Source organism: Pipra filicauda, unplaced genomic scaffold (genome assembly GCF_003945595.2).
Source record: "Pipra filicauda isolate LSUMZ 115617 unplaced genomic scaffold, ASM394559v2 scaffold154_size2910363_pilon, whole genome shotgun sequence".
Taxonomy (NCBI): domain Eukaryota; kingdom Metazoa; phylum Chordata; class Aves; order Passeriformes; family Pipridae; genus Pipra; species Pipra filicauda.
The window spans coordinates 1,992,874-2,005,080 of record NW_024104040.1 but is presented as its reverse complement, the minus strand read 5'-3'; the positions used below and the strand labels follow the sequence as shown (position 1 = coordinate 2,005,080).

Below are 12,207 nucleotides of genomic sequence, written 5' to 3'. Positions count from 1 at the left end.
CTTAGTCTATTTTTGTAGATTTTTCTCTTTTACAATATTCAGGCAGGTAAATGTCAGCAACAGTCATTGGAAGTAACACAGCCATGTATCTGTTAGTGTCACATTAGTTATTTCTTTCTTTGTCTTAAAACCATGCTGTTGTCTCCAGCATAGAGTCACAGAATGGCTGAGGTTGGAAGGGCCCTTTCCTCAGCAGTGTAATCTAGAACAGGTTGCACAGAACCATGTCCAGATAACTTTTTAGTATCTCCAACGGCAGAGACTCCACAATATCTCTGGGCAACCTGTGCCAACGCTCAGTCACCCTGACAGTGAAAAAGTGTTTCCTGATGGTCAGAGAGACCTTACCATGTTTCAGTTTGTGCCCATTGACTCTGGTCTTGTCACAGCAGAAAAGAGCCTGGCTCCATCTTTTATAACCCCCCCCTTCAGATATTTATACACATTGATGAGATCCCCCTTGAGCCTTCTCTTCTCCAGGCTAAAGAGTCCCGCCTTCCTCAATCTCTTGTCATGTGAAAGATTCTCTATTACCTTAATCATCTTTGTGACCCTTTACTAGACTCTCTCTCCAGTATGTCAATGTTTCTCTTGTACTGAGGAGCCCAGAACTAGACATAGCACTTCAGAGGTGGTCTCACCAGTGCTGAGAGAGAGAAAGAATCCTCTCCCTGGATCTGCTGATAGCAGTCTGTCTAATACGCTGCTTGTAGCATTTTCTAACCCTGATATCCTTCCAGTAAATTGTAATTTCAATACCTTAGAGTACTTCCATGTGGTATTATTTGCCAAGTTCACTGACTCACAAGATAGCATTCCACTTTTTTGTGAACCATGCTCCAAAAAGGAAGCAATTTCAGGTTTTCTTATTGGCAGTTTATTTTGGGTCTCCTCGTGGCTGACACCTTCAGTAGGTACTGAGTAATAGTAATCACAGAAAGTAAACAGTAAAACTTCTATGGACAAGCCCTTAATGAATGAGGTTGTTTTGGGAGTTTTATTTGACAGCATCTAGAATTAAGTGCTGACAGTTGTAGGTGAATTTTTCTTAAACCTACATTAAAAGGAACAAATAGTAATAGTTGTGTTTGGTTATGTGGTATGGGAAAAATCTGAAATTGTGAGATAAAATTAAATTATACTTTCTGCTTTGTACTCCTCCTGAATAAACACACAGATCAAGGCCGAGAGATAATGTAAAGTTTTTTTCTGCTGCCTTTCTTGATGACATATTAGGTGCCTTGTATACTAAACAAATTCAAAGAGGAATAGACATTAAAGAAAAAAAGCACATAGAGATTTTAAAACAGAAAACCTATTTGAAACCTCCTGTCTTTAGTTGTGACTTACAGAGTGATACAGAACATTGTAAAGAAAGTCCTGAGATAACTGCTTCTTTCTGATGTAATTTCAGGTTGTGCTCCCTTTGATTGATCAGTATTTTAAAAATCATCGCCTGTATTTCTTATCTTCAGCAAGTAGGCCTCTCAGCAGTGGAGGCCATGCCTCTAATAAAGAGAAAGAAATGGTGACAAGGTAAAGCTTAAAATAATGTTAATGTCTATGCATATATGTGTTTGTCTTTAAACAGCAGCAGTTGACTGTGAGAAAGTGAGAAGTGGAAGGCAGAGAAATATTTTTCTGAATGAAACTTTTTTAAACAGATTAAACTTTTTTCACTTTCTTTTCCTGTTAGGGAAATTCATTGTATAAAATGGAGAGGAGTGCAGAGTTACTATTGTGTGCTGTTTAAAAGGCAGTGGTGATGATTTTATCATGCAGGGAACTTAAATTTATCACTGTGTCGCACAATAGAGCACTGTGTAAGTCTGTGGCACAGGCTATACAATTATGTATCGGTTCTCACTGCTGGAAATAGGTACATACTGAAATCATTATTGCTGCAAAATTTAATGGTAGGTTTAAAAGCCAAACATATATTGTAGCTGATATTCACTAAATATCATTATTATGTCCACCATAAAAAGGAAAAATGAGGGAGTTGCATTCTTTCTGCTCTTTAGTTTTCTAAATAGTAATAACAGTAGTAATATTACAGAAATACCCACTTGATTATTTCCCTTAAGTTACCCTTTTTTTTAGACCATCTCTCTAAGATATGTTTTCACTTAATTTCAGTTCTGATTGAATTGAAACCCACATTTCCCATTTAGTAAGGTGGACTACAAGCTTCACACAGGACCTATTGAATACCTGTAATGTATGTATGTATCACAGTTGCCTTCTTGGCTGTTATTTGGCATGGAATATTGAATTGTTGTATTTTGAGGCTGACAGCCAATTCGTGGTTATACAGACATGCAGGGTTTGCAAGATTGTGTAAATACTGAAAAGAGTTTCTAGCAACAATACTAAGCATAAGTAGGTAATGGCTGTCTTGACCCTGCATCGTCTCATGGACTAATTTGATCTGGCAGCTTATATGAATGGTGTTCTTCAAAGAGCTTAAAAACTTTATTGAGATGCATGAATATAAATAATTTTCCACTCTTATGAGCTGCTGTTTTTCTTTCTGTAATGTCCTGGATAACCGTATTTTTGCAGTTGTTAAGTCATGCTAATAAACCCCACACTTCTGGAATGTCAAATATGTCATCATACCTGCTGCATAGAGATTCAGGATTTCTGCACATATGCTCTATAGCTGTGTGAGATTCCTGAACATATAGCCTTGCATAAAGATCAGAGCTGCTACCATAGTTGAGTGGGTTACCTGCCATCCAGATGGGTCAGCTAAAGAAAAGAAAACACCTATAAGGAAACCTTGAATGAATAATAGGTATAGCTAGCCCTGATGAGCAGTTTATTTCTTAATTATCAAGACACAAAGATATAGAAACTACACTGAATGATCCATTTCCTGAAGGGTTGTTTTGGGATATTTTAACAGATTCCCAACATTTTTTGTGCATTTTTTTCCCCTTACAGTATTAAAGGGAGCTTACCAAAGCTGAATTTTGGATTTTCTGTTGAATTTTCTCTTTAGTTTTGTTTGAGTGCACCTCCTACATAGTATTTGCTTCAAGCTAAGGGCAGTTCCTGGCTGCTTTCTTTCTCCAGTGAAGATAAGCTTGCATTCATTAAGCTATGGAAGAGTATAATTTGGGGTATTGATAATGCAGTGAGAGTGTTAACATATGCAAAGACCATTCCGTGTTCAGAAAATACAGTAAATACAGATCTGTTTTTCTGGAAAATATGGGTCAGACTTCTTCCTGAAATGTGGTGGCATTATATTCCATATCGCTTGTAGCCAGCCTCTTCAGGATTGGGCTTTTTGCATTTCTGATCCACTAGACCATCTGACAGTATGGTACAAGTTCTTGTACTACTGCATTTGTGTGAAATTGGTTCTGGACATCAATTTAAGTACTGGCCATTTGGACTTATTTATTTATTTATTTAACCTAAACTAATTACATTGGAGGTAACAGGTTCAGTGTCACTTTGTGAAAGCAGAGCATCAATAGTGAATGGTACAGTCAATTGAATAACATTTATATAACGTTGAATAACATTTGTATATCATAACATAAAATAGACTGTGAGCTATTTGTATATCTACAATATCTACATGATGCCTACATGCTTCTATTCAGCTTTTCATATTGGACTTGGTGAACCAGGATCTTTATAAAGAAATATATAGTAAATGTCTGCATCATGGAATAAAAAGTAAACAGAGATCCCTGAACATGCACCAAACAGACTCATTTCTGAAATAGAGCAGTTTCTGTTGCTAAAGTGGATCACTGTGCACTGGCTAATTAGCTGTATTCAATACCACATTAACCTGGCTGTTGTGATTCTGGACATAAATGTTTTCATTTGACGCCATGCTCTTGTCTGTCAATGGAACAACATGTTCAGATCTCATCCATAAGCTGTGCAGACATGCTTATTTTATATTTTGCTTCTAAGTGCGAGGCTAATAAATATCCAGTGTGCCTAATAATTAAGTAGCTTAATAAAATGTTGTTATATTATTCATGCCATTTGTAGTGGATGAAGGGGGTTTGCAGCGTAAAATATTAACACCAAGATGGATGTTGTTCTTGGTGAAAATTCTCACATAGAAGAATTCATGAAGATTGAACAAATCCCTCCCAAATCTGGAGGCCGGGTCAGTTTGGGTAGGGCAGTTTGCTCCTGCTTCAGTGCATTAACACAGAACTTCATTCTTCATTGTTCTCAATGGAGCACTGCTCAGCACAGGGATTAGTTCAAACATGTGAAATAAAAACATTGTTCATATTCATTTTTATTGTTTTAAAACATTTTAGAGGCTACTTCTTATGTTAAATATTTAAAAAGAAACATATTTGAAAAGAAATTTTTACGTGTGTTCAAGTTTACAAGATCCTAATTGAACTAGTTAAACATTTGCCATCACTCACTTCAATTAATCTGATTCCCTTACCTTTCATTTTCAAATTGTCAGTGGTATCCTGCATAGCACAATGATTGCATTTTACTTAAAACTTTGATGATTATTTCCTTGTGGGTTATTTTATGGGACGCTTTTACATTAAAAGCTTTGCTTTTAATTTTTTTTTGTTTCTTTAATTATAATATGTGCTTATTTAACCATGTTTGTTAAGGATATGCACTTAAAAACTCTTTCTTTAGTACTCTGTCCCACATTCTGCTCAGACAGTTGATTCTTTCTGCGTGACATCATGTTGCTTTTCCTGCTCATATATCAGCTGTTATTTTTTCTTTCTTCCCCCCCCCCCCCTTATTTTTTTCCTTCTCCCTTCTCTTCTCTTCTCTTTTGTTTTTCTTTTGTCTTCAGCCTGTTCTGCAAACTTGGAGTTCTTGTCAGGCATAGGATTTCACTGTTTGGTAAGGAGACCCTTGACAAATACTAGCATGGCCATCACTTGGTTTTCTTTGCCATTTTTGCATTGTGTTATGTGCTGCTTTGTTGCATGCTGCATGGCAGAAATGCATGGTCTACACAGACCACTAATCATTTAGATTGGTAGATCACAGAATTTATTAGAGGGAATAAAAAGTTTCTGTAGTTATCAGTTTGGGGGGGGGTTGTTTAGTTTTCCGTGGGTCTTAACTAATATCTGGATTTCATTATCCTACCAAAGAATTTTGCTGAATAACTTACAATTACTAATTCATTATTTTATCCTAAATAATTTGGGAAAAACATCACCAAACTGCACATTTGTATTGGAAAGTCATTAAGGAAAATTTGAAGTGGGATGAAATGCTTAGTTATGTTCTGTGGAATTCTTGAATATTCCCAGATCTGCTTGACTCCACATACGCATGTGTACTATCTTTCTGATATTATGTGACTTTAGCAGGAGCTCTGTGTTTGTCTTACGCCATGTGAAAATCACTTAATTGAAGTCATTTACTTTGCAATTTTTTCTTATGCCGTGAGTTGAGAGTTGAAATAGTACATCCTATGCATACATAGCTTCTGTGACGGATGCAGTGCAAACTTCAGCATCCATGAACATACCTAAATGGGTAATTTCTAGTGAATTAGAATTCGATTAAGGTAACATTTATCTAACTCAATTCCTGCATATTTCATTCAATTTGAAGGGAAGGAACTCGCTGCAGCAGTGTGGTGTTTAAAAAGTTTATAGACTGTTATGAAAACTATTAAACTGAGAAGAAAGATCAGAAGTTATTTTGGGATATCGCTTTTAAATGTTTTGAGATGAGCTGAGTGGATTTCCATGTAAAGTGAAAAGATCATAGGAGGAATGGAGTTATTTCTGCAGCTGTGTGGCATTGTTGCAGCTTTTTCTGAAAGGTGGAATATGTCACAAGCTTACGCATAAGTTCTGATTTATACCCTAGGTTGCTTCTTCAAAGAACGAAATAGCTCAGGTATACTATTAAAATTTTGTAAATCTTGTTTGTTATTGTGTGCATTTGACTTTCAGACTTTTTTTTTCTAAAATGAGTCACAGTTGAAATCAAAAGTCCAAGTCAACGTAACTTTCTTTAGTACTAAAGAAAAGATCTTTTCCACTCCACATCTCAGCTTTCTTATTTCCTGTTGTCTGGCTAGGTTCGAGTGGTAGGAGATAAGTCAGATAGGATCAAATGACTATTCCCTATGACTACAGTTTGGTTTTTAACTCTTTTCCTATACTGCAGTAACTAACAGAATAGAAAATCTTTATGCCAACGCTGTGGTTTTTCTGTTAATTATGACAAGATCACCATAAGGTTGTGGAGCATGGTTGGGTTGTTTACTGTGGACCTACTAACTCAATTCATAAGTCACCTTACAGTTTGCCTTACCTTGACAGTGAATTGCATCATGTTAGAAAACCTGATCAACAGAGTTGCACTTACTCCAGCAAAGACAAGGACTGTGTAGAAGAGGGGGAAATGCTCATAAGGATGCCTTTGAGTACAGCTGGGGCCTAGAAAGTTATTTGTGCATTTTGGAGGCATCTTCAGTGAGCAAGAGTTTCACCTTTTATGGATAGTGGGGAGTTTGCTATAACAAATAACAAAATGCTATATAGTTTGGATATGTAGGTATTTTATATAACTGTGAATTTGAATGGTACTTCTGAATATACAGCTGCCTTTATGAAAATCATTAGTGAAAGTCATGTAGCTTAAGCTGTATATAGAAGTCTCGATAAAATAGGAAATTAAGTATTCAAGTCTTCCAGAGGGAACTTAAATAGTTAATCACATTCGATATCTAAGACTGTTATTTAGATTATGGAATTGTAATTCAACATGGAAGCATTATTTCTTACACTGTGAAAGTAGATTTTGACCCCAGTAGTTTACTGTTTGAGAGTTGTAGCTGTGCATCAGGAAGACTGTAATGACTTATTTTCATTATTATTACTGGCTGAAATTGAAAGATTTTATTGAATAATTCTGGTGAATTGAGCATTTTAATTTATGTTTTCTCCATTTAAAAAGCACATTTATATGAGTAGTTTGATTCAATTTGGTTTAAATCTCTAGTAAGGAATTCTGTTCTGGAGCAGGTTGCTGAGAATTTGTGGCTGCCTCATCCCTGCACATATTCAAGGCGGGGTTGGATGGACCTTTCAGCAGCCTGGTCTAGTGGAAGGTGTCCCTGGCCCCCCTGATCGGTGGGGTTGGAACTGGATAATCTGTCATGTCCCTTCCAACCCAAGCCATTCTATCATTCTATGGCAATCTAATCCACAATCCAAGTCCAGTTTGCTTTGAGTATTCCGTTCATACCTGCTGTCATTAGCACAATCTTGCACTCTCTGCATCAACACTGGCATTGATATCACCAGAGCAGCAAAATAATAAGGAAAAAAAATTGGATCTGACAAAAAGAATCCTTTGGAGTGGTGTTTTTGGTAGGATTGTTTTAGGTCACCTCAGCTTTCTTATCTGCTCCTTGTATTGATCACAAGTGCCAGTGAAAAAAGGGTGGGACCTGACTAGGGGCAGCCGCAGAAGTTGTGGTTCAATTTTGTTTAATCTGCTGTGGATGATCACCATGGCAATATCTCCTAATATTGGCAGCATAGAACAGTTTCTCAGTGCTACAACAAACCTCCTACACCTTCCTTGCAATTTATCTCTTTAAATCTCTATTTCACTGAGTTACTAATTTTAGTTGTATGTTTGCTTATATTTTTAAGTGAAATAACCACCAGTAAGAAAGTATAGTGCACTGTATCACTGTATGCAGATCACAGTATTTACAGAAATATGTCTTAAACCTTCAATTAGTTTCTACTTTTTTCATTAATTGAGAAAATTTAAATATAAAGAGACACAAGAAAAGGCAGTTCTATTTTTGCAGAATTTCATTAAAAGAAAAAAAGTATTAGGTAAGCTGTGGTTCAGATTTTTGTAGCCTACATGTGTCCTGTATTTAAAAAGTGAACTTAGAGGAAAGAGGCTTGTACAAGGCAACATTTTGGGATATGTATGCATACAAGGCATGTTGTGCATAAGTCCAATTTTTACATAAGTATGAAAAAATAATGGAAAATATTATGGAATATGTGTATTATGTCAGAGACTGTTACTCATGTGAACCACATCTAATCAAGCTATAAATGGCTGCAGCCTATGGGTAACACCAGGGAACTAACTTCTATTATGGCATTTTATATAAATGTTCTCTTCCTGCAATAGCAACTTTTGAAAATTAACAGGTTTTTTGTTACTGAGAGATGTCCAGATAAACTTGAACTAATTGAAGCAAAATTTATAGAAATCAAATGAAAACCAGACAATACACTGCAGCTTTAATTAACCTCACATTTTAGAGCTTCCATTTTGACTGCCTCAGCTATTTGATGAGATGCTTTACTGGCTCTAGTTACTGCATTTGTGTAAACAACGCTAAGACAAAAAAATGCATGTTTTTTAACTTGAATGTTAAAATTATGCAGAAGTTCAGTGCTCTTCTGCTATGTCATTTATTCTTTCATTAAATGCAGAGATACAGTTAGCGGAGTGTCAATATGCTACACACTATGCTCAACTTAATTGGTGGTTCATTTTTGCCCCTTTTTAGGAAATGATGCCACATCAATAGTCAACTGTCTTCACATACTGGGCCAGACTTTGGATGCGAGGTAATACTGATTATATTTTCTAAAGTACAAAGAAAATCAAGAATAAAGAGTATAATGTGCAGTCAGATTTGTGCTATCTGTATAAGGCTACTGAATTTCAACACTCAAGGAATTACCATGCTGAAAAGAATTCCCCTTGTGAAGTAGGTTGGTTAGTTACTAGGCTTTGACAGGACGCTATTTGGAGGTTACACTTTCAACTTTGGTATGGATCAATGGTGTCTAGAAACTGCTGGCTATTAATTCATCTTGTTTTAGTCATGTGACTTTCTTAAAACCGCAATAAAATTAGAACTATTTTAGTATTTTGCTTACACTGTTTAATCAAAGAATTCAGGAGTTAAATGGACACGAAGTTCAATAAATCTGTCTCACAGAATGTCTTTGCAAAATTAATTCAGGTTCTTATTTAAAAAAAAACCCAAACCAACCCAGACGCTTTACAAATAAAAAAAAGCCAAATAAAGTATCCTTGTGTTCTACAGGATACCTATGAAACTTGTTTTCAGTAAGTTATTCTGCTTTGAGAAGATTTTACAATATTAAAAGATGAAAGATTTTTCTTCAGATCTCTATTATCTATTTCATATCATCCGAGACTAAACTTTATTCCATGCTTGTCTAATAGAATATTCTTTTTCATTCTTTTTGCATGCTATAAACAGGACTGTGATGAAAACTGGTCTGGAATCTGTTAGGATGGCACTGAGAGCGTTTTTGGACAATGCTGCTGAGGATTTGGAGAAAACAATGGAAAATCTTAAGCAAGGCCAGTTTACACACAGCAGAAATCAGCCAAAAGGAGTTACACAAATCATTAATTATACCACAGTTGCTCTCCTGCCAGTGCTATCTTCATTATTTGAGCATATTGGACAGCACCAGTTTGGGGAAGATTTGATATGTATGTATCATGCATCATATTATCATGTATGTATGTAGAAGGGCCATGCCACTAAAATATCTGTCGTATCATGTAGTAAGCATTATTAGACTCTCATTTCTGTTAGAGAAGGACAAATCCTATGTCATTTTGACAGAATTTGCTGTAATCAACCAAAACCAGTCTGCAGGTTTTAGTGGACATCATGTAAATTATTAAAGCAGATGTGGCTGTGATTAGAAAGAAGGATTGATTTTGTTTATAACTTTACCATAGATTTAACATGACTTTCTTCTTCTGTGAGAAGTCATTTTGTGCAAGTTAATTTGCTTTTTCTCTGTCTATAAATAAGGTTATACTACAAGAATGATGTTATACCATCATACATGCACTTTGACTCAGTTTCAGTTAGCAGGGAATCTGGGTGGGTGCATCTTAAATTCTAAGGAAAAGGGAAAAGTGGAAGGAGCTCCTGAAGAATTCAGGCACCAGAGAAGGGAATGTGTATGAGACCCTGTATATGGGGGTTTTGTAGAGATTCTGAATACAGCATATTGTGTTCTTTATTTTCCCCAACACAGTATCTGCAAGACAACATTTTGCAGACTTTGCAGTCTGCACATAAAGGTTCAGTTTTATATATTTTAGGAATTCACAGAGATTTTGCTATCCATACTGCACTAAAGGAGGCAGTTCTGCTCTGTAGAGCTAACTCAGTTATGAAAATCCATGAAAAGGATCTGGCAGAAAAGAATATCAAGTTATATTTTTTCTCTTTTTAGAGTCTGTAAAAAGTATGGCCTTAAAAGAACTCTTTGAAAATTTGCAGTTGTCTTGATGGATTTGAATGTCATGTGATATAAACATCCTCTTTTCTCATTAAATTATTTCAGTAAAATTATGGAGACTGTGATAGTGTGCAGAAAAAGTATTTGTGGAGTTCACATACTTCACTTGTTCATCATAAACCACTGTTTTAGACATCAGCGGGTTCATGCCTTGTACAGTTTTTGATCTCTTGTATTCCGTGTTATAAAACTTAACAATTAGCTTTGTATACTTTATCACTTACCAGCTATTCTACATGCATCACACTGGTGTAAAACACCCAATTTAGAATTCATAAACTGAGAAAGAATAAATTATTTAAGTTATGCCTATTTATTTTATCTAGAGCACAGATGAAAAGGCTATTTTTTCTTGCACACAACTTCTCTTTACATCTTGTTAAGAATAAGATTATCTTATTTGTACAAACATCTTGAGCTGGTACTTATACCTAGGAGTACTACGTACAGAGTACTCCATGGGGGTAGCATGTACAAAGGTGTACCTCAGGTTACTATTATTATGTAAAAACACTCAACTCCAAGATGATCTGAACTAAAATCACGGTACAGTAAAGGGCTAAGCCATGTAGCTTTGATACAATATCTTGTAGGCTCTCCCAGCCCATGAAGTCTTATCCCGTTTTACTCACAATATTTCATTGCATGTTGGGCAACAATATTAACAGTGTAGGAGACACTAGGAAAGATATCTGTGGCAAGAATGGGAGTGTTGTCCTTCTTGATGGTACTTACTCTGTTACTGTATTACTGCATAGTACACTAGAAAAGCATTTTTTCAAATAGATATTAAGATTATTCTCACGTTTTTGTGCTGAAATATTTGATAATTTTTAAACCTCCTTTGATTATTTTTTTTAATCCTTTGTCAGTGTAAAATGTAAACAAAGTACATGCTATTAGCTAGTATCTGTGCCTAAATTTAAAAAAAGTATAAACTCTGATTAAAATATTTAGGTATTTGTTTCACTGGATTTCCTTTCTTTTGTACAGCGGTGCTCTATTTGTAAAGGTGTCACATGTAAAGAGTTGGTATGCCATTAATTTCAGAAAGTTAATGCACTAGTGAAATACGTTTACTGTCTTAGCTGTTAACATGATAATTGAAGTGAATGGAAGTTTTGAGTAAAAACTATAGCACTCAGTGGTCCAAAGACTTTCTGTATTTAGTGAGTGATTTCTGTGGATTGCTTTTGACATCTTAATGTTATTAATTCAGTTACTGTAGAAGGAAATGTATTTTAATTCTAGGGAAATTGCAAAAAAAAAATCTCTTTATAAATAGCATTTTCTTCTTCTCTTTAGTGGAAGATGTTCAGGTCTCCTGTTATAGAATATTGGCCAGTTTATACGCTCTGGGAACTAGCAAGAGTATCTATGTGGAGCGGTAAGAAGGAAAAGTGTTTTTCTGGTTTTAATATTTGTGTTTATATTTAGCATCATGAATTTGCAGTTCAGAAATGAGTATAGGAAGAGATTGTTGTTGCAAAGATATCATGAGAGAAAAACTGGTGCTCAGATGTTAAGTGGAATGCAGTTGCATTTATTATAATACACTAAAAATATTGCATTATATGCATGTCAAAATATATTTCTTAATTAAAACATAAATAAAAAATAAAATTATCTGACATTATAACAAATAGGGCCTATTTGAGGGTCAACTGAGGTATTGCAAAATTATGTCATTCAGCTCAGCAATTGTTATGATTCTTCCTTCTATAGTGTTTAATTTTGTTGTATATTTCTTTCTTATTACCCTAAATTAAATTTAATTTGTCACTTGTACAACACTACTTCTTTTCTAACTCAATTACCCAGGGAAATGAGGCTTTATAATTGCTTTTTTATACATCTGTGTATCTGTTAACCGCTC

The 12,207-nt window shown here is 35.2% G+C and overlaps 1 protein-coding gene across 1 annotated transcript in view; it reads left to right on the top strand.

The window, feature by feature from the left end:
* The window catches only part of RYR2 (ryanodine receptor 2), a 390,151-nt gene that overhangs the window by 296,988 nt on the left and 80,956 nt on the right, over positions 1-12,207 (top strand). Inside the window, exons 60-64 of the mRNA XM_039379059.1 lie at positions 1,415-1,536; positions 4,817-4,866; positions 8,540-8,600; positions 9,266-9,504; positions 11,637-11,718. Of these exons, the coding sequence (XP_039234993.1) occupies positions 1,415-1,536; positions 4,817-4,866; positions 8,540-8,600; positions 9,266-9,504; positions 11,637-11,718 (554 nt within the window). The remainder of the gene's footprint in view (positions 1-1,414; positions 1,537-4,816; positions 4,867-8,539; positions 8,601-9,265; positions 9,505-11,636; positions 11,719-12,207) is intronic.